Source organism: Poecilia formosa, unplaced genomic scaffold (assembly GCF_000485575.1).
Source record: "Poecilia formosa unplaced genomic scaffold, Poecilia_formosa-5.1.2 Scaffold513, whole genome shotgun sequence".
NCBI classification, from domain to species: Eukaryota; Metazoa; Chordata; class Actinopteri; order Cyprinodontiformes; family Poeciliidae; genus Poecilia; species Poecilia formosa.
Genome location: NW_006800452.1, coordinates 19,020 through 40,276, shown reverse-complemented (window position 1 = coordinate 40,276; position 21,257 = coordinate 19,020). Strand labels below are relative to the sequence as shown.

Genomic DNA, 21,257 nt, shown 5'->3' with positions numbered 1-21,257 from the left:
TCAGGAGCTCTGAGCTGCAGTGGACTATGCCGATCGGGTGTCCGCACTAAGCTCGGTATCGATATGGTGCTCCTGGGGGAGCCCGGGACCACCAGGTCGCCTAAGGAGGGGTGCATCGGCCCAGGTCGGGAACGGAGCAGGTCAAAGCCCCCGTGCCGCTCAGTAGTGGGATCGCGCCTGTGAATAGACGCTGTAGCGCAGCCTGAGTAATACAGCGAGACTCAGTCTTTTTACTGCGTCTGCTCCTCCTGACTGACTGATCAACACTCTGCCTCATCAACGGAGCGGCTCCAAGAAACACATTTACTGCAAATCAGCAACTAAATCACTGCTGCTTGCTCACAACACAGCGCCTCCATCTGGACAACAACACAAACAGCAACTATCACTGCTTTGCTTTTCCCTTCCTGATTCTCCTTCAGGATTTATGTCCTGTTTATGCGGGTAAAAGTTTAAAATACATTTGTCTTATCAAAGGATATTTGTAGAATAGAAGAATATCTAAAGAAACAAAATCAGAAATTGGGTCATCGGCCCAAGTCAACGGTCATTTCGAGTTAACTGGTTGTTTAGAGTACCATCTCCAAGCTTATTCGTGAAAAGTTAAGTGGAAGGAAAAAATGTATTAGGGAGGCTTGGGGTAGACAACCCCAAGCCTCCAGAGAATTGTGAAGCAAAGTTCCTCCAAGACTTTAAGAGAGATTTACAAGGTGCGATATATAATTGATATATGTGAGTTTTGGAATTTTCATTACTGAAATAAATGAAATCCCTAATATGCTGATTGTTGGTTCTCCTTTTGAAGCAGAACTTGAGCTTTTCTCCCACAGTCTCCAAATTAAAACTCATGTTATTCCTTCACCTGGATTCCTGAGTCTGTATCATAAAATCTATTGTTTAAAACACATCTAATAAAAATATAAATGGTTCATTCAAACAAAAATGTACAAATGTTTAACATTTCTGCCTGATTATCTGAATTATCAAAATGATCAGAATTTAATCACACATAAAAGAGTAATCAAGAATTAGAGACAAATGTTTGATTTTATTCTAACACTGTTCATCATGAAGACAGATGTTCATGCAAGCTTTAAAACTAAACGTTACATCAGGGAGGGAAAAGAAACAACCAGAATGTTTGCTTTTTCTTTCATTCGGCCAAACAACTGGACAACATTTCATCTTTGGTAAAAATGAGAGAAATACTTTAAAAACAGAATAAAAATATGCTCAAAAACATAAAGAAACTGACATCATGATTTTTAAAAGTTTACTTCAATTCAAAGTAATGAAGGTGCTTTTTAATGTTTTCCTTTTTATTCCTGCTAAAGGCACCCTTCTCTCTCAGACACTTCCTGCTCCCATCATATTCCATTTCTAGGATTTTCCCAGCAGTTATGGATATTAAAAACACAGTGAGTACAAAAACCAAATATCACCTGATTTTAGAGCCAAATGCCCCAGAAATGAACAAAAATAAATAAATAAATCAAATCCTGCCTTTATTTTATTGGTTTTCAAAGTGAATGAGCAACATTTAATGTTTCTTTGAGCTGCAGAATATTTTTCTTTCCTTTGTGTCTGAGCTAAGTGAATGTTTAGTTTACTGGGACTTTATTTTTCTAAGCTATTGCTCCGAGATGCTTTTCCCACAGTGAGATAAATCTCCATAACAACCTTCATTTTTTCCACATTCATCTGGGGCAGCCATTTTGTTCTAGCTTCCTCTTTTGCAGCATCAACTACTTTCTCCTTCCTTTATGTCCTTCATTTTATTTTTTACAATATTTTCAAAATTTCAGACATCAAAATTAATTAAACTACGAGCTCAGTGGAAAACTAAACTGACAAATGCCCTTTACAGAAAGAGTTTCCCTTTGTATCTGAAGGAAACAGGACATCTCTGATCGACACTAAACCAAAGAAAATGAGACAAAACATGCAAAAATTACTCATTTTGTAACTAAAATTAAATTTAATGAAAAAACCCCCCACAAATATCTGACTACTGATCACAGACATTTAGCTAAAATAAAAATGCTGACCTCAGCTAACCCAATTTCAGAGGGTCATTAAATGTTTTAAATAATAACTGACATTCTCCACTACCTACTCTATTTCACGTCCAAATGCTTGAAAACAAAACCAGCACGTTGCTTTCACGATGATGCGTCATCTAACTGCACCAGAGACATGAAAACACAAAGCAAAAAAACAGTTTCTGTCTGGAGCTGAATGCTACATGCTTTTCTACAAACATGCTCTCTTTAAACACTTTAATACTAGATTCTTCTCCTTCATGATGTGTTCCTCTCCTTTTTTAATCCACTAAGAAGGCTGGAATATAAAAGGTCTTTTAGGGCTGCAGATGTGAATCTTGATACTGTTGAAATGGGCTGTCACCCAGGGTGCTAACTTACTAGGGAAGGCAACAATGCTCATTTGATAAAAATAACACAAAAAGGCAGTTATTCGTAATTTTCATGTCCAGATATCACCTCAGATGCACGGCCCTAAGTGAGCATCGCTGTAATATTGTAAACTCCCAGGATTCATGAGGTCACAGCTGCACTTGAGTAGCTAAAATCTGTGAATACCAGAGAGCCCGTCTAAAAACACTGCTCATTTTAATAGTTCCACCCCCAAATATATCTTGAAATACGTTCATTAGCACAGTGAAACTGTGTTAGCACTAGCTAACATCTACAGCATTCCTTATCTGTAGGGACAGCCAATCAGGGCTAAGGAAAATAAATGGTGACCCTGGATTGGCTGTTTTCAAGTAGAATTGCATCTAGGTATTCCAACTTCCCAATTTGAAAGAATCTGGGTGAGCAACATGTTTCTCTGTGAGGGCCAGTGGCTGTTGGTCTCAGAAATGGTATCTCAGGGAAATTTCAACATTATTTTGATATAAAAACCATCATTGGTGAAACTCATGATAGAGCCGCCACAGAAAGGAACTTAAAAATGAGGAAACATAATGTTTCTAGTCCGTTTTTCCTCCCAGCTGCTCCTCAACATAAATATGTAGTGTCTTATCTCTCATGTTGTTCATAAATGCTACACTTCAAGAAGATCTTAAACCATAATTATGAGTAGAACCGGTCTTTTGCATGATAAAAAGAGAACTAGAACGACACATCACAAAATCTGGTCGTTGTGTTGTGGGCCTTGATCATGTGTAGCAACAGAGCAGGTGGCTTTTTGAACAAGTATGAGCCGATAACAAAGCCACGTTTAGCGTCTGTTTCAGGGAGAGTGGCTGGAAATGTAAGGCACGGTAAGACTCATCTGGAGCATCTCAACTTCCTTCACACCTCCGTCCGTCCGTCCATCCATCCATCCATCCGTCCATCCATCCATCCATCCATCCATCCATCCATCCATCCATCCGCTCAGGGAACGATGGAGGAAAAAAGGGTCAGAAACCCTCACAGTGTTCGGTACACTGCAAAAACAAAATCTTACCAACTAGACCATTTTAATCTAATTTCTTGTGCAGATATCATGGAATACTTGAAATCAGACAAAACGAACTTGAAAGTAACTTTTCAGCAAGATATAGGAGCTTCCATCATATTGATGGAAACAAATAGTTCCACTGGCAGATTATTTCACTTACAGCAAGACATTTTTCCTGTGTTATTAGTGAAATAATCTGCCAGTAGAACTCTTTTTAATTAGTATTAAGGGTTTACTGACTCAAAACAAGCTTCTAGATCTTGCTGAAAAGTTACTTCTCAGTTTTTGACTTATTTCAAGTGTACTAAGATATTTGGACTAGAAACTAGACCAAAAGTCTTTGGTAAGATTTTGTGTTTTTGCAGTGTGAACATCTCCCACCGTCTTCTTCATCATTTAACCAACTGTAGAAGCCAAGTGTCTCCACATGTGCTTCTCCTGCTGGGTGAGGTTTGGACGGAGGGCCCCTAGAGGCGGGTGAAAGGGCCCACGTGCAGAGGGCCCCTCAGCTTCGGAGAGGAGCAGGAGTTGGATGTGAAGAGAGAAGACGGGGAGGAGGAGTAAGGTGACGACGAAGCGGATGACGATTCGCTGTTGAGCGTGAAGACACTGGAGATCGCCACATCAATGATGCCTTGACATAATTCTGGATAAAGTTTCCTGAATGAGGGAGGTGGAAAACCATTAAATTATGATCTGAAACATAAATAAAACTGTGATTTGTGGAGAGCCATACTGACTGAGCGCAGGCTGGAGCGCCGTTAATCTCGATGAGCCACACTTTGAAGTTTTCGTCGACCATGAAGTCAAAGCCAAAGAGCTGGAAGCTCTGGTAGGACAGGTGCTTGGTGCTGATGGCCGCCTCGATGCACGACAGGCAGCTCCTGAAACGACACCAAAGTTTTCTCAGTGTCCAATAATAACCACATTAAGACGTGCTAACCATTTCCTGTTGGACAGACAAACCCTTCCTCTCTGAGTTTGCTACTTACCTCAAGCTAGCAGGATGTGTAAAGCTTTAAACTTTAAAATACAAGCTATTATATCCTATCAAGGATGTGCTTCCAATTAATAATTAGTTATTATTCCGCTGTTTAGATAAAGGACTTGATGTTGGTGCCTCTCTTTTTTCTGTTCTCTTCAAACTAACTAGTTCTAACAACCAACCATCTGTAAACATTAAATTTTTAAAATTTTCCAGTGAGATTCACTGAAATAGTATTTTAAAAAGGCATGTGTTGGTTCACTGTAACATCGGTCAAAACAGTTCTGGTCCTGGGCAGAACCAGAACTTGCTACAGGAACCAGGTGGTTGTTTTAGCCAGGGAGCACACTGGGATGAGCTGGATAATGTCAGAGTTTCCCTCCTGAACAGAAGTCAGAGTGATTCAGAGAGCATTCACACCAGCTCTGCTTAGTTCGCTTTAATCGGATTCCAGTTTGTTTGCCTACAATGGTTCTGTTCGTCTGGGGAGGTGTGAATGTGACATTCACCAAAAAAGCAAACTCTTGTTTGCCTGCAAACGTCGGTCTCAGTTTAGTTGAAGTGAACTCTGGCGGAGTTTGAATGAAGACGATAGGAGACAGTTCCAAAAACAGGAAGCGGACTAAAGCACAGGGCACTTTGGGTAAATACAACCAGAACAAACATGCTGGTATATCACTAGTGGGAGAAATGACTCAGTATTTTACCAAAAACAAAAGAGAAATCCTACAACCGCTAACATCTGACACTACTCCATTTTTGTTTTCATTTTGTGAATCAGGAAGTTGCACTCAGTGTCTTCTTCAGAGATATTTGTGTTGTTTCCTTCACTGGTTCTTGATGCAGCGCCACCACAGGCAGGGAGGGGAACAGGTTTTTCAAAAGGTTTAGATTGTTTGACACGGTGCTGTCAGAAAGAGAACCACACCAGCTGAAAATGTAACAAATGTTGCAACTTTGGTCCCAATCAGACCGAAACTACTCTCAGGTTTCCTAACGTTCCATCCTAAACTACGACCTACACTAACTCCCTTCCACTCTACGTCTGCTCCACAGTTTCCACAGTTATGTAATGCTGTAATGAACAGGAATCAACTCACTTGATGACGTGTTTGATCTGAGGTAATATGGTCGTCTCCAGGGTGACGTTGTGAGTGTTGAGCAGGTACAGCCTGAACTCGTCGAAGAACATCTCGTTGCCCTCCTCGTAGCGGCCGTAGTTCTGGGAGTGCTCCTTCTGGATGCAGTGATTGGTCAGGTGGCTGGTCATGTCCTGCAGGTCTGCACTGTTGTAGGGCTCCGACGAGGTCCGCAGCACGCCCTCCCGGTACAGGTAGATGTTATACTGATGGTCCACCAGAACCCAGCTCCTGTCAATGACAGAGCAGGTGTGAGTCAGGCAGCTGAGGCAGATTCTCCAGAGGTGCAGCGTGGCTGAAACACCTGCCTGATGTCAAACTTCCGATGACCCGGCTCCAGCAGCAGGGGTTTCTCCAGGTACTTCTGGATAACATGAACCTGTCCCTGATTGTCAATATAGTCCAGCAGCTGATTGGCATCATGTGAGATCAGGATACCAGCACCTAGCGCAACAGGAAAGGCTAGCTTAGGTTTCTATCAGCAAATCATGAGATCAATACATGCAGGCAAAGTTCTAGGTTCTATCAGCTCAATGGTGGATATAAATGCATATAAATGATATAAGTGGATATAAGATCCACTAAAAATGTGTCATTGGTGGATGGGTGAATGGAAAGATGAAAGATTGAATGAATAGATAAATAGATGGATGGATAAAAAAACAAACATCTCTTTTAGCATCAACTCAAAAGCCATCCATAAAAATAAACCAGCATCTGCGTCAGAAACCAGTCTGTACCTTTAGCTCCAGCAGAAGACTTGGCGATCCACACGGTTCCCTCTCCGCTCTCCTTCTTAGCGTGGTAGGAGGCCAGGAAGACTTCCCGCTCATCCGTCTTCGGGTTGCTCTTCAGGTGGCTGATGCCGTTGGTAGCCGGGGCAACGGGAGTGTTGAGGTTGGTGGGGTAGATGATGTAGGACTCTGGGAACCAGTTGCTGGAGTCTGACAGCTCTGGGCTGGTCTTTATTAGCCTAATGACCCAGAAGGAGAGCGGTCAGCTGATTTTATTCCCTCTGACTGATCAGCTTTCAGACGAGATAACAGAAACAAATGTGTCTGAGGGGAAGATGGAGACTCACTTGACCAGCGACGCCTTCCTGCACAGCTTGTCTGCTCCTCTGTAGTAATTCACCAGCTGCACCAGTCCTGGTTCATGGCCTGAAACGTCAACATGAGGACATTTCAACATGTTCCAGTGGCACCTGAGTCATTCTGAAGTTGAAATCATAAACAGGAAGTTATTTGACAGAAACCTCAAAATCCAATATGGCTGCCCTGTGTTTAAAATCAAGCGTTAGCTTCAGAAATGAACAGCTTGTTTTCACTTCACACAAGCTGTGTTTCCGACCAACTGTCATGTGAATTATAATCAAACTCTTGAAGTGTTATAAAATGCAAATTAGGCATATTTTTTTATTATTATTTTTTTAATCAGATGTTGATGTTACGTAATGCCATAATGAAAATTTAGTGACCTGGACCAACCATTTCAGAAGCTGGAGGTTTGGACTTGTACTGAAATTTTTCTGAGTTTTGTGCCTGTGGTAAGGCACAAAGGTTCTAGTTGGGCCATTAGCAACATTACAGCCCATTATTCAGCAAATGTGTTTCTATCTCCCCATTAGTGCATTAACTCTTTTTCAGAGAAGCCAAAAACTACTGCAAGCAAGCCACTGCTTGTTTCAGTTCTAAAAGTGAAACTCATAATATTTAGTTTATTATGCACAGAAAGATAAATAAGCTCTTATGCAATCCGATTCATGTTTTTTCACTCTTCATCCAGTAATCTGGGAATTTTGATTTCCAAATTTCCAATCAAATATAAATTTAAAACTTCCTATGATGTTGCTGGCATCCTCTCTGGTTCATATGTGACAGTCTGTGTGGGATTTCTCTTGAAGCTCCAGCAAGCCACGCTTTTTTTCCTTCCACTCAACTTTTCATTGACTCAGTAACTGTCTCCTGCAACTGTCAAGTTAGCACTCTTCCAAATTACTGTACAGAGCATTACATTTCTGAATTTTAAAGAATACATTGGTAATCATTTGTGGGAAACTGACACAAACTTTAATTATCACAATTAACATTAACAAATGCTTGAAATCAATCATTCTGTGTGTAATGAATCTAATTGAGTTACACCATTTGAATTTGAGAACTTTTGGGTTAAACTGCAGAACAAAACGGGTTTTTTTCTACAGGATGAAGACATGAATAAGTCCCCAGCAGCCTGATCCTGAGTGGGTTGACACCAAATATAGTACATCACTCACCAAGGCGTCCAAATGGCAGCCGGTTCCGCTCACCGAGCATAAGGTTGAATCTGGGATTGTCTCTTTTCAGCCTCTTCCAGTGTCCGGTGGACAGCAGGATTTTAGACACTTCTGCATAAATAGTGCTGTTATCATCGCGGCTAACAAAGGTGTACATGGGAGAGCTCATCATTCCACGCTGACCACAAACACGTCAAGTAGCCTACAAAGTCTGGGCTAGTGTGAGCCGGTTAGCCGTGGGTGGAGGCTGGATCTGCAGCAGACAGCCTGGTGGGGATTATCACCTCTGTCCGAGCCATGATGGTGCTGATGAGTCGATCATATTAAGTCCACACTTTTAACTGGGCTCAAACTGGTTTCCAATTGGATATATTCCAGCAGCTAGAGGCTAACACATGTTGGCATGAGATATAAAGGGTAGTTACTGCATGTTGCTGAGCTGATACGGTTCTGTTCCTCTTCCCAGACAAGGGTGTGTCTGTGTGACTGGCTCAGCGCTGCTCCGGTTCCTGGGGCTGGTCCCGTCCGGATTCATTCACATCCTGTCTCCACTTTAGCTAAGCAGCTAACGGTCTCCTACCGCTTCAGATGCTAACAGTAAACTCTCCCTCTGCGCGTCGCCAAAAGCTGCAAAAGTAAATATGAACCTCTCAAAATACAAACTGGCTACTGACTTTATGCTCCCATTTCAACAATACACAACATCCCCCCCTTACAGCGTGTGCTTTATTCTTTGGAATCTCAGACATCCGCTATCAACAGTATAAACACAGCAGTCTAACATTCTGGGTAATGTAGTTTCAGACGTCAGGAACACCCAGCGTAGTTTACAGCAAGAGATTTTAATGTAGCATAAAATAAACTGTGAATGAATTTTAAAAATATTTATGAAGAAATAAAGAATTTCATAAATTCAGTCAAAAATGAAGGTCGCGGCGTATATTCTTTTCATAACATGTACTACATTTCCCAGAACACAATGCACTTAAGCGATAAACTAACTTAGGTGTTATGCAGAGAATTGCATGCCCTGTCGCGGGAACGCGCATCGCTCTAAACTCTCGCACAGTGATGAGAAAACGAACTAACTCTTTATTTCTCCAAGTTGCCAGGGAGATTATTTTTTTTAGCAAAGCAAATTATTAACCTGACAATAGCATGCCTATTTATTTTCCTCCAATATCATCCGATGATATAAAACTCATACCAGAAGTTCGGAGAAAAAGTTGAGATTTCTGTCTTTAATGAAAAATCCTTATTTAAAATAACTAACCAGAGCCTGGTGAGGAGCAAATAAAGCCTGGTGGCCCGCCAGGCTGATAAAACGTTTCTTATACCTATATTTCTAGTTCGAAACAGGAACTCTGTGTCCATATCTCTAGTCTGTCTGGCCTGTAAAATATGTTTTATCTTCGATTGCATCCAAGTCATGTGACCTATTGACTAAAAACCAGAGAGAAATTAGTCTACTAGACTATATAGATGAAGTACAGTGATTTTTATATGAACCCTTTTCATATTTTAGCTAATTTTATATTTTTTTTAAAAAGTTTTTTTCTTCAATAGCGTCCAAACAATGTGACTTATTAATTCAAAATGAATGTGAAATGGTTCTACTACTCTGGACAGATGAGGGACACATATTTGTTTTCCATTTTAGATCTTTTTAAAAATATTTTATAGGTAATTTTATATGTAAAAAGTCATCTTTTTCTTCAGTAGCTTCCTGGTCATGTGACTCATTGACTCATAATCTACTAGACTAGATAGATGAGGCACATTCATTTTTTCTATTTTAATCCTTTTTATATTTTTTAGCAATTTTTTTAGTAAAAAGTATTATTTTTATTTAATAGCTTCCAAGTCATGTTTCTATTAAGTCAAAATCAGTGTAAAATAAAATTCTTCTGCCAGACAATTTTAATTAGGCACACTCATTTTTATTCCATTTTAGGTCTTTTTATATTTTTTTAGAAATGTATTTTACTATTCGGCTTGCTATACTTGTATACACTTTTCTGAACATTTAATAAATAATGATAGAAACTTTTTTTTATATTTTAGGAATGTAACAATGTTCTTAGGAATAAGTAAGAGAAAAATTGAAAAGCAGTCTCAATCATTCATTCATTTGTATATTATCTAATCCTCATTGAACTAATTGAAGTGTACAGTTTTCAATAAAATACAATGCAACAGTTTAAACGAAGTTTGTGTAAAAATACTAAAGATCTTACTTTCAGATAATGTGTTAATATTTTTTCTTGGGTTTTAATGTTTGGTTACATATTTTGTTTAGGTATTCATTTCATATCTGATGCCTTTCAAAAGAGCCTTGTGCCACTAATGATTCACAGGAAAGCAACAGCTTGACTAAAAAGCTCAATATTGCACAGCTTCTGTTGGGGTCATCAACGTTGCCACTCACAACATGGCGGTGAGTCTTCTGTGGTTATCACGTTAAGGCCACAAGATGGCGACGTAAACCTTTGTTCAAACTGGAACGTTGTTATTCACAACTTGAAAGGATATTACAAAGTTTTAAGAGAAATATGTTCTCTACAAACTCTATGTTGAAGAAAATTCTCTATACTAAACAATAAACATAATTTAGAGGATATTTGTTGAATTCTAAATGTATCTGAACGACAAATTGTAACAGGTTTTGGGCCTCGTTCCATTCTCGTTGGGAAAACTTTTTAAATTGAGTTATCTCTACTTTTTTTTAAAAACAAAAAAAAATGTTTGACGGTACAATAAAATACAGAGAACGTATTATATTTTTCGCTGATTATCCGAAATTCATTAAAAAGTGACGATGAAAGTTCTCATTGTAGAACTCCGACTCCTCAGAGAGAATTGGGACCAGACAGGAAGTGGTGTCACGGAAGAGGAAGCCAAGTGGCGGGAATCAAGAGTAAAATTATGGCGCTTTAAAGTAGAACAGTGATCGTAACAATTAGCGTGATAAATTTCGCTGCTTCTTTAGCAACTTTAACCTGGTCAGAGCTAACAGGAAGGCAGTCCCGACTGTAAGTGACTCCAGTTATTCTCAGCGCTGTGACGTGTTTTGGGGTGGAGGTGTTAACTGTAAACAGTCCACGTCTGGAGGACATGAATTTATGGAAGTTAGTAAATATCTGTTTAGCATAACTTCCACATTTTGTCACTTCACAACAGCAAACTCTATCGTATATTATTGGGACTCCATGAAAGTACACAAAGTTCTGCATGTAAGCTTGGAAATATGGATGTCTGCCCGTGGCAAACAACCTGTTTGTTTATGTTTGAATGTCTGTTTAAGTTGCCCCATTTTCCAGTTACTGCTCCCAAAGTTCACGATATTCCCACAATTAATTACTATGGAAGTTTCCGACATGGAATATTTTCTTAAATCCTCAGACTGAACTTCCCTTGAAAAGTTTTCAGAAGTTTCCTGGAAATAAGATGTCTCCATTGTGTTACTTTCTTTCAACATTGACTTTCTCATTCCTTGTTCTATTTGTTGACGTTCTCTACAAACATCTGAACTGGATTTATTTGGAGATTTCTAACTTTACACACATCTGGACTCTATTTACTCATTTATGAACATTCCTGTTGGGATAGATTTTATTTAAGAATATCAGAGTATAGGAGGATAAATACAAATGCAGGTGACATCACATGTATCAATATGTGCTGCTTTGTGTTCTGCTACATTAAAATACCAACAAAGTTTGGAAAGTGAGAGAATATACAAAAGTTCAAGAGGTATGAATACGTTCAGAAGCTGCTGTAAATGTATTTGAAATTGTGATTTTGTTCTTGCTGGTTATTGCTATTCCAAGGGCTTAGAATATAAGACATATAATTTTTTATATGTACAATTTTACACAATATTTGTAGTGTTTGTATTGCAAACACTGCAAATAATAGAATGAAGGTATATTTCAATAGTTTCAGCAGCTGAAATCAGATATTTACATACACTGTACAAAAACGCAACAAACATTTCCTCCTTGTCTGATAAGTAAGATTAAAGTTTCCCCTTTTTTTTGGTCAGTTAGGTTGTTAAATACTGAAATTATTTGGTTTTGTTGAATGTCAGAATAACAGATAAATTAAAAAAAATTACATTTAGTTCAAATTTAAAAGTTTACCTTCATTTTTTGGTTGCTTTCGACAATCAATTCTTCTGGATTATTCCGTTTAATTGTTTCAGCCATGCAGTCATCTGGCTTTTTATGCTGCTTTAGGAATAATGGCTTCCTCTTTTCTGAGCAGCTTTTCAGCCCACGACTCGTTCAATGTAAATAAAGTCAGTTTGTGACTTCATCCAGCATCTCGTCAAAGTCTTTTGGTTTTGGTCAGCACACTTTGCAACAAACCATGAAACCATCCGTTTCCTCCTGGCATCTGGAAGTACTGGAAATATTACATGAATTTTGTATTTATTAAATAGAAATAATTCGACTGACCCTAAAAGTGTCCTCATTAAGAAATGTGATTTAGTGTGAGTGCTCTCGACACCCAGTAACTGTGACTCTGAACATCAGTTAGCACATTTAGCAGCAACTACATGAGGTTGATGGACAGCGCTAAGATCCTCCTCCTGTTTGTGATTGGTTGTTTTTGTTCAGATAATCTTTTCACTAATCTGTCTCATAACAAACTGTCATCACATGGTTACAGTTTTAACATTCTTTATGAAAGTTACATAATGCAGTCCAGTCTGTCTGTCTTTCTGTCGTATTTTTGCTCATGTTTTTTCTTCTATATTTTGGAAGGGGTTTAATGAGTGAAAAAAAAAAAAAATTCCTTGGGAACATTTTCAAAGTAGCAACACAAAATCAGTGATTTTTTTCTTCAGAAACCGTGTGAAACCCTTTAGGGACTGAAATGTGTATTTTCCTCTGAATTCTGCTTACTTGTTTTTTATTTTTCATCACAAACTGTGAAGCAGAGCATTTTTCTCCATCTGCGTCAGTTGTGGAGTGGGCCTTGGCGTTGACAGAGGTCATGTATTTTTCATAACGTTTGTCCCCTCTTCTCCATCAGGCTGGAGCAGACCAGGCATGAGTGGCGCACACCTGGAGGAATGGCAGCACAGGTCCTTTGACATTTCATCTGGCAGCTGCACACCTGAACAGAAGGCCGACGCCTACCGGGCCCACATCCTCTCCATTCAGTATGCATGGGCAAGCTCCCAGCTTTCTCAGGCCGGCGCGGCCGGTCTGCTCAGGACCTACTCGGAGCGCTACGCCGCCGTGCTGGACTCGGATGACCCCCAAACGGGGCTCAACAACTATGCAGAGAGCGCGCTCCATCTGGCCCGCAGTCAGAGGAACCTCAGCGACAAATGGGAGTCACCGCTAACGGCGGACAGCGTGCTGCAGATTCCCTCGGTGCAGAGGATGATTCAGGCGAGTTCAGGAAGAGAAAGTTTCCGGGTGGCACCAGCAGATGTTGACATACCTGTGGGACACGAGAGCAGAGGGGACCCCGGCTCAGCGCAGGTTCAGTTTACCGCCAGTCAAGCACCATCCAGCTCGGAGGTTAACAACGTTACCAGGAATCTAACAGAGAGACTGAGAACTTCAGATGGGATCTCAGTTAATCCAAGCTTTGTCCCTCAACCCGCAGTACGACCTCAGTCAGCGTTTGGTCATTCTTCTTCATGTGGTCCTTCAGGAGGTGCACAAACCCATCAGTCCTCTTTCTTTCCCTCTTCAAACCCGTCCAAACGGAAGAACTTTTACAGTCCAGACAGAAGCGTTGGCGTTAGCGGGCAACATGGAGGTCCAGAGGCAACCGAACCCCGCGCCGTGAGCAACTTCAGAACCGCCCGGGAGCAGTTCATCGTCGATCAGCAGAAGAAACACTCCTGCCAGCCCCAGAGAGGTCACCCGCCTGGGATGGCGGCGGCCATGAAAAAGTCTCTGGGGGCCAACAGATCTCGAGGGGCGTTCTCCAAGTTTGTGTCACCGATCCCCCGGCCGGAGGAGGAAGACAGCAGTAAAAACTCCAACCCAGAACCTCAAATCCTGGACGAGCGACTGAAGAACTTTGAGCCAAAGATAGTGGAGCTGATCATGAGTGAGATCATGGATCACGGCCCGCCGGTTGCCTGGGACGACATCGCTGGCCTGGAGTTTGCTAAGACGACCATAAAGGAGATTGTGGTGTGGCCCATGCTGCGTCCTGACATCTTCACCGGGCTCCGCGGGCCGCCCAAAGGCATCCTGTTGTTTGGGCCCCCGGGAACGGGGAAAACGCTCATTGGAAAATGCATCGCCTGCCAGTCCGGTGCCACCTTCTTTAGCATCAGCGCCTCGTCACTAACGTCCAAGTGGGTGGGCGAAGGAGAGAAAATGGTCCGGGCGCTGTTCGCCATCGCCCGCTGCCACCAGCCGGCGGTGATTTTCATCGATGAGATCGACTCCCTGCTGTCCCAGCGGACGGATGGGGAGCACGACTCGTCCCGCAGGATAAAGACGGAGTTCCTGGTTCAGCTGGACGGCGCTGCCACGGCAGCCGATGATCGTATCCTGGTGGTCGGCGCCACCAACCGGCCCCAGGAGATTGACGAGGCCGCGCGGCGCCGCCTGGCAAAGCGGTTGTACGTCCCCTTGCCCGAAGCGGGCGCCCGCCGGCAAATTGTGACCAACCTCATGGCGCGGGAGAGAAACCACCTGAGAGGACAGGAGCTGGAGAGCGTGGTGGCGGCCACGGAGGGTTTCTCCGGCGCAGACATGACCCAGCTGTGCCGGGAAGCCGCCCTGGGCCCCATACGCAGCATCCAACTCAACGACATTGCCACCATCAGCGCAGATCAGGTGAGGCCGATTCTTTACGCCGACTTCCAGGAGGCCTTGAAGACGGTTCGACCCAGCGTGTCGGCTAAAGACCTGGAGCTGTACGAGGACTGGAACAAAACCTTCGGATGCGGACGGTGAACTCATCTGCCTCCGCTTGAGGCCAGCAGGTCCTTTGACAGAGTGAATAAAAATCTGAGTGCTGGAAGGCAAGACCTTTGAGTTCATGTTAACGCAAAAGAGAACAGAAAATGTATTTATTTTGAGTTTGATACATAGATCTAAAATGTAGATTAAAACTTGATAAATTCAGTTTTTTAAAAAGGAATTCTTGCACAGAAAATTTCACCTTTAAGTTTCCCACAGACTGAACATTCCCTCCTTCTGTCAACAGGTGGGGGAGGGGCTGAATGCCAAATGCAGTCAGGGCTTTTCTTTTACTTGCATCTCTTCATTTTATGCACAGGTCAGCAGTTTTTATACCATAATAATAAAAACTCCACTTAGGCAGACTGTGGTACCAGTAACTGGACAGTTACCAGTTAGCGCCTTTAGGGTGGTTTTATGACTCCAGTGTTTAAGTTACCAGCAGGGCGGCGCTTGGAAATATCTGAATTTGACCAGTGGTGAAAATCTTAATGCTGTGGTTGTGAAATGCAACAAATCCACCTGAAAAGCTTTGGATATTAAACTTTAGTTAAAGGATTTATTGCACCAGCTTCTAGAAATAGCTCCTCAAATTGAATCCAGTTTGCTGCTCAGATGTTTGGTTTTTCCTCTTCTGTATTTGGATGAACTTTCCTGAAGGTTTTTGGTCTTTCAGCTCTTTTATTTTGAAACCTTGAGTTTCTATCTTGTCTGTTTTCTATTGTAATGTGATTTGAAGTTCATGTCCAGCACCTTGTTGGTTTCACCAAGCATGTTCCACCTTTTATTTTATTTATAAAGCTTGACTGTTGTTAGGGACATTTGCTCAAAATGTCATATAAAAATATAAATTTCATATCTGTAAAGTTTATAACCCAGAATAAAAAATGAAAACATTTTTCTGTTTCTTGTGCTCAGCGACTTGGTTCTCCTTGCTGATCTGATCCACAGAGGGCAGTGTCATCCCTTCAAGACTCCCTGTCCTGAAACCTTCCTGACTCTGGATGTGTTAATAATATCTACGGAAGTTGAGCAACACTGAGAATCCTAAGTTTCATGAATATAAAAAAAGTTTTCATGTGCTTTTCCTCCCTTCCTGTTAGAGTCAGCCGTGGAGTCGACAGAAAAAAACTGCTTCTGCAGCTCGACTGATAAACATCCATGTTCCTGTTTTGGCTCAGATCCTCATCCAGATACTTGATGATTGGTTAAAAAGTTTTTATTTGGAATGTTTGCAGTTTTTTGAGGTGGTTTTGGCTGCAGGATAATCATTTTTTTAACAATCACTGGACATTTTCACATTGTCACATCTACAAATGTCATTGTTTTATCTGACAGATATCAACAGAAGGGTTCATTTTGAAGTCTTTCCACAATTTCTCATTTCAATTTAGTTCTGGACTTTGACTAGACCATTCTAACATATTTATTTTGGTCTACACCACTCCATATCTGGCTGTATGTTTAGGGTGGTTGTCCTGCTGGAAGTTGAAGCTCCACTCCAGTCTTCCTCATGCAGCCTGACTCAACTCTGACCAGCTTCCCTGTCTCTGATGAAGAAAGTTGATTCCACACAGTGAATGGCCGTGGCCTGGTAGGTTTGTAGTTGTTCCAGGATGTTATTTCATACGCTAATCCTGTCCTGAACTTCTCCCTGAATGCTCTGATGTGTGTAATATTCAATACAATTAAATGCCTTTTTAAAGAAAAATAAAAAAAACTATAAAGGTTCTGGTTGTGTTTCTGGTACACCTGTAAATCTGACGCACAAGCTACATCTGCTAACAACAGATGGACAATTAATTTTTTATAAAAAATGATTGAATAGTACGCTGAAAAAGACTATTGTGTTCAAGTTGTGGTAAAAAGAGTTAGCGTGTCACTGAGGCTATTCAAGTCTAAAATAGCATCTCAGTGCTAAACATGTAGCAGCAGCACAGACTGTCAGCGTTCACAGCGTCCACATTTCCAAAGAAGTTCCACTATTAGGGCTTCCTCAAACATTTTGTAAAAAAAAGCTTGAAAACACTAAAAAACAATACAAATTTTTGTTGTTGAGCTCATACATTTTATTTGTTTAATAATTTAGCAGCAAAAAGATGTTTTGAATTGAAAATGTTGATTATTTTATTTATGTAGTTTTTGATAAAAAATGCGATTAAATAATTACAGACCCTGCAATTAACTCAATTAAAAAAATATTGAGCCTCTCTCCACCACTCAGAGTTTTTTAATTAAATTATTTTTGCTCTGGTAGCATATATCAATTTTATTTACAAAGCTTAAAACAAAAAGTACTAAATTATGAAGTAACTGTTTATACCATTAGTTGCACTGGATTTCTTCAGGGGTATCAGAGTGAAGGGGTTGAATACAAAGACAAATCAGTCCTATTAGAATTTTCACTTTACACTTTTTATGTTGCTCTGTTACATAAAATACACTCAAGTTTTTAATGCAGTGTGATAAAAGTGGATAAGTTCTTGGGGTGTGAATACTTTTGCGCCCAGCTGTAAACAGACTTTTACAGACTGTGCACAAATTAAATGAAATTTTCATGCAGAATTAATGAGCAAATCTTTGAAAATCTGGATGACCATGAAAAAGGACTTTCATTCATTTTTCATCTTTTTGTGAAGTCCCTGATAAATATTTCAGACTTGTGTGCTTGGCCACTCTATTGAAACTTTGTTGAATTAGCCAACAGTGAAATCAGTCGCGCACACACACACACACACACACACACACACCCAGGGGTCTTTCTCCGAACACGGGGACTCCTCACAGCTGGACCGGGACAGATGCACAGAATTCCTCTGGTGCTGACGGGATCCATCGGGTCCGGTGAGTATCAGCTGAAAAGTGTGCCATATGGTGAGCGCTTGTAGTGGTGCTCACATCTGGGCCGGGCGTTCACAACTTACACAGCACATCTCCAGGAAGAATGTGTGCGTGTGCGTGTGTGTGTTAGTGGTGGGACTTCATTAATCATTTTAATCAAGTTAATTGCAGGTTCTGTAATTTAATTGCTTTATAATCATCATATTTATCAATAAAATAAGCAACATTCTCAATTTAAAAACCCTTTTTGCTGCTAGATTATTGAATAAAAAGACAAATTGGCACAATAACAAAGACATCAGAATATCAGCGAAAAGCTCATTTATTTCAGCAGATGAATCCAGAATATTATTTTAATTTTCAAGATTAAAAATTAAATCTTGATTTTAATCTGTTATTTAGGTTCTTCAACCATCAGATTGGAGCAGACTGTTATTTTACCCATTCAGCTTTCCTGTGTTTCAGGAACTGATGATCATTAATGGAACATCTTTAAAAATGTGGACTTTGGACGTTGCTAATGTAGCAGCTAACATTAGCGTTAGCTGCTACATTAGTATTTAGATGCTACTTTAGGCTTGAATAGCTTCACTGCTATGCTAGCTCCTTTTAGTTCCACTCAAACACCACAAGTCTTTTCCGGCGTCTAATCAGATCGTTTTTTGAAGCAATAATTAACCCCCAGTAGACTTACAGTCTATCCAAATTATATTTATTTTGATTTTACTTACAATCATCTTTAATGAGCTTCAACTGTTAGCAAATCTTAGCAATTTGCTACATCACAAAATGATTATTTCCCCCCTCGGAGAATTCAGTTCAGAATATTTTTGACCCACTTGCATTGGTTTCTTCCACCACCAACCACTGGTATCACTGAGCTAAAAGATAAGACCTGAAATCTGCACTGGTTACATCTTCATCATGAGCATTAATGTCATTACTTTTTTACCTCTGAAAAAAAACCTGAAATAGTTGCATTTTTACACAAGGAATAATATTAAAATCCAATATTTTAATGGACCATGATAGGAGTACATTTTTTTAAAGTATTTTTAATAGTGAAATCTTCTCATCTTGTTTGCTGATTTCTGCTCCTGATCTGTGTTTTTTGTCAGCGTTGCTCCAGAATATTACGTAGGCAACATCTGACTGCAAAGAATATGTGGGTTTGTCTGTATTTATAGATATGATTCATGTATACAAACAGCAGTAACTGAGTCAAAATGAGAAATCTTCTGGAAAATAATAAGCCTTACTAATGTGCATGCTCCTTTGTATAGATCTGCTTTCACATTCTGAAAAAGATGCAGTGGAAACAATCCTTTACTGCTCGGTCTTACAAGAGACGACTAACAATTATTTCTTAATCATTTATTTTTCTTCCTTTTACATTTTTAAAAATATTTCAGTGTGAGATTATGCTTCTGCAAAAATCTGAATTTATTTCAAGGATTTTTAAACATCTTCACTAAATAGATGTGGAGGTTTCTGTGGTCGCTTACTCAGAAGTGGCAAACAGCTGCCAATGAATGAAGCAAATTAAAAATATTCAGCTTATAAAAATGTCTTGTGGTGAATAACAGGAGAACAAAACAGTTTGTGTCTTTTGTAAATTTTAGATCTTATAATTTCCTAGGTTGTATAGAAAATATTTTTGGAGGGAAAAAAATTCCTTACTCTTAAAATAGACATCCATGTGAAATATATGTGAAAGGTACAAGCAGACACATTTTACTGCAAACTCTATAATTTCATGTCAGTGCTGTCTGGCGGATCTGCAGTTTAATCATATGCAGGGAAGTATCCCGTAAACGCAGAAATGTGCCGTATCTTGATGAGCCCACAACTGGAATCGGTTGAGTCTGCTTCTTGAAGGATATTTTAGTCAGCAAAGGGTCGAAAAGGGGAAGTGAGATTTGGGATTCGGGTCGGGCCAGATTTGGTTGGCCAGAATATCCCTCTCATGCAAATAGTACTCCCCCCTCCTGCAGAGTCCCAATCAAGCATGGGTGCAGAGAGGGGGTTCCACGTTGGCTGCAGCTGCTTCCCGTTCCTGTTCAATCAAACAGCCGCCATCTGGAGGTGGCCATCTCCTCGCAGCTCCGCACAGTTCCTCCGCTGGCCCTGACTGCGTCTCTCCAGACAGGCCTGGCCCTCAGACCGCCCCCTACCCTTCTACAGGCCTGGCCTTCCTTTCTGTCTGTCCTCTTCACTGCGGCGTCTTCTCAGCATGTGTCGTCATGCTTCCAGCAGTTATTTAAAACCGGTCCACCTCTGCAGGCGGATTACTCTTTGTCATTATTGGTGCATCTCAACAAATCAGAATGCTATTAAAAACGTAGATTATTCCAGTGATTCAGTTTCCAAAAGTACCGATTAGGACTAAATAGAGATGACTAGCTGTAAGGGAAAAGCCGAAAGAGAAGAAGATTTTCCAATCACTACCAAGGGAATACTGCGCTTGATTGGCCTGCAAATTCCCCAAGTACTGAGTGCATATGTTTCACAGTTCTGTAACTATGACTATAACAACATTAGCTATGTTTTCATCCAAACTTTAAAATGTCACGGAAAAGGAAATGCGAGTTGTTTCCATGTACTGGTTTGGAGCGACTCAACCAGGCTGTGCAAAGCTAACTTTGTCAGATGTTGGCGCTACACATGACTGTAATAAACAGGAAGTAGAGGTTGCAAGTTAGCATGGACCACACATCTCAGAAAATGGAGAAAGTCCTTTCCTCCAACAGAGGTCTGGACTTTTACATTTTTCAGGGTTTTGTGCATCAACCCACAGACCCACTAAAAGATTTGATACCTTAGAACTTAGTTGACAAATGTGTTTCCATCTCAAAACTGTCTCAAGCGAGAATAAAGATGTTTTTGCAAAATTGAGGAAGCTATTCCAACTCTTCAGCCTTTTCTAATGTGACACTTCAATATGTGCTTAGAAAAACATTGATGGAAGCACGATTACTGTCTTGGTCCAATTTCAGTGGCCACACTGAGGTCCAGTTACTGCCAGACCGGCATAATCCAGGAATAACCCAGTTAGAACCAGTCTGAGTCTAAAAGATCTGAAAATGCTACACATTATGCACCAACCTAAAGAAATTCTTGGACAGAAGACAAAGGAGGACATTGACATTATTTCAGTTTAACTGTTTTTTGCCATCCCCCTTTTTACACAAAGACATTCAGTTTAGAGACCTAAAGGAGATGCACACGAATATCATCTGCATAGCAGCAACATCAGAGAGCTAAAAATCCTCAAAATGTTCTGAGGAACAAGCACGTAAAGCAGAAATAATATGGACCAAAAACAGAACCCTGAGGTACACCAGGCGAACCTTCCCAGGAATGGCAGCCTTCCAAAATTTCCATCTCATCCAGAAAGTGACAAAAGAACCCATAACAACATCTAATGGACTATTAGTGTCACTTGTTAAGGTCAGAGTTCATGACACTGTAAGAACAGGGCTGAGCAAGAATGAAAACAAGGAAAGAAATTGATTCAGAAAAGAAGGCCATACCCACAGTCAGACACGGTGGTGGCAGTATGATGGTCAGGACTATTATGATCTCTTGTTTGGACATTTAGAGTC

The 21,257-nt window shown here is 40.6% G+C and overlaps 2 protein-coding genes across 5 annotated transcripts; one reads left to right on the top strand and one right to left on the bottom strand.

Moving 5' to 3' along the window:
* Positions 1-540: 540 nt before the first annotated feature.
* On the top strand, positions 541-15,709 carry fignl1 (fidgetin-like 1). 4 transcript variants are annotated; one of them, XM_016664810.1, is made up of 3 exons: positions 541-546; positions 10,765-10,899; positions 12,908-15,709. In XM_016664810.1, exon 3 carries the CDS (start codon positions 12,925-12,927, stop codon positions 14,803-14,805), a length of 1,881 nt encoding a protein of 626 aa, XP_016520296.1. In that variant the 5' UTR covers positions 541-546; positions 10,765-10,899; positions 12,908-12,924; the 3' UTR covers positions 14,806-15,709. The 4 variants fall into 4 exon arrangements, with proteins under 4 accessions (XP_016520296.1, XP_016520297.1, XP_007579290.1 ...); XM_016664811.1 differs by lacking the exon at positions 541-546 and having other exon boundaries at positions 10,719-10,995; XM_007579228.2 differs by lacking the exon at positions 541-546 and having other exon boundaries at positions 10,720-10,899.
* ttl (tubulin tyrosine ligase) lies at positions 1,029-8,635 on the bottom strand. The gene is made up of 7 exons (XM_007579229.2): positions 7,868-8,635; positions 6,674-6,752; positions 6,333-6,565; positions 5,901-6,036; positions 5,554-5,823; positions 4,209-4,352; positions 1,029-4,128 (listed from the first exon to the last, which is right to left on the bottom strand). Exons 1-7 carry the CDS (start codon positions 8,037-8,039, stop codon positions 3,936-3,938), a joined length of 1,227 nt encoding a protein of 408 aa, XP_007579291.1. The 5' UTR covers positions 8,040-8,635; the 3' UTR covers positions 1,029-3,935.
* Positions 15,710-21,257: the final 5,548 nt, after the last annotated feature.

Coding starts and splice junctions, on each gene's coding strand:
- ttl (XM_007579229.2), bottom strand. CDS start 8,039: ATGATGAGCTCTCCCATGTACACCTTTGTTAGCCGCGATGATAACAGC. Junction 6,753..7,867: donor GCTGCCATTTGGACGCCTTG/GTGAGTGATGTA, acceptor TTGACGTTTCAG/GCCATGAACCAGGACTGGTG. Junction 4,129..4,208: donor GGCGCTCCAGCCTGCGCTCA/GTCAGTATGGCT, acceptor TCCCTCATTCAG/GAAACTTTATCCAGAATTAT.
- fignl1 (XM_016664810.1), top strand. CDS start 12,925: ATGAGTGGCGCACACCTGGAGGAATGGCAGCACAGGTCCTTTGACATT.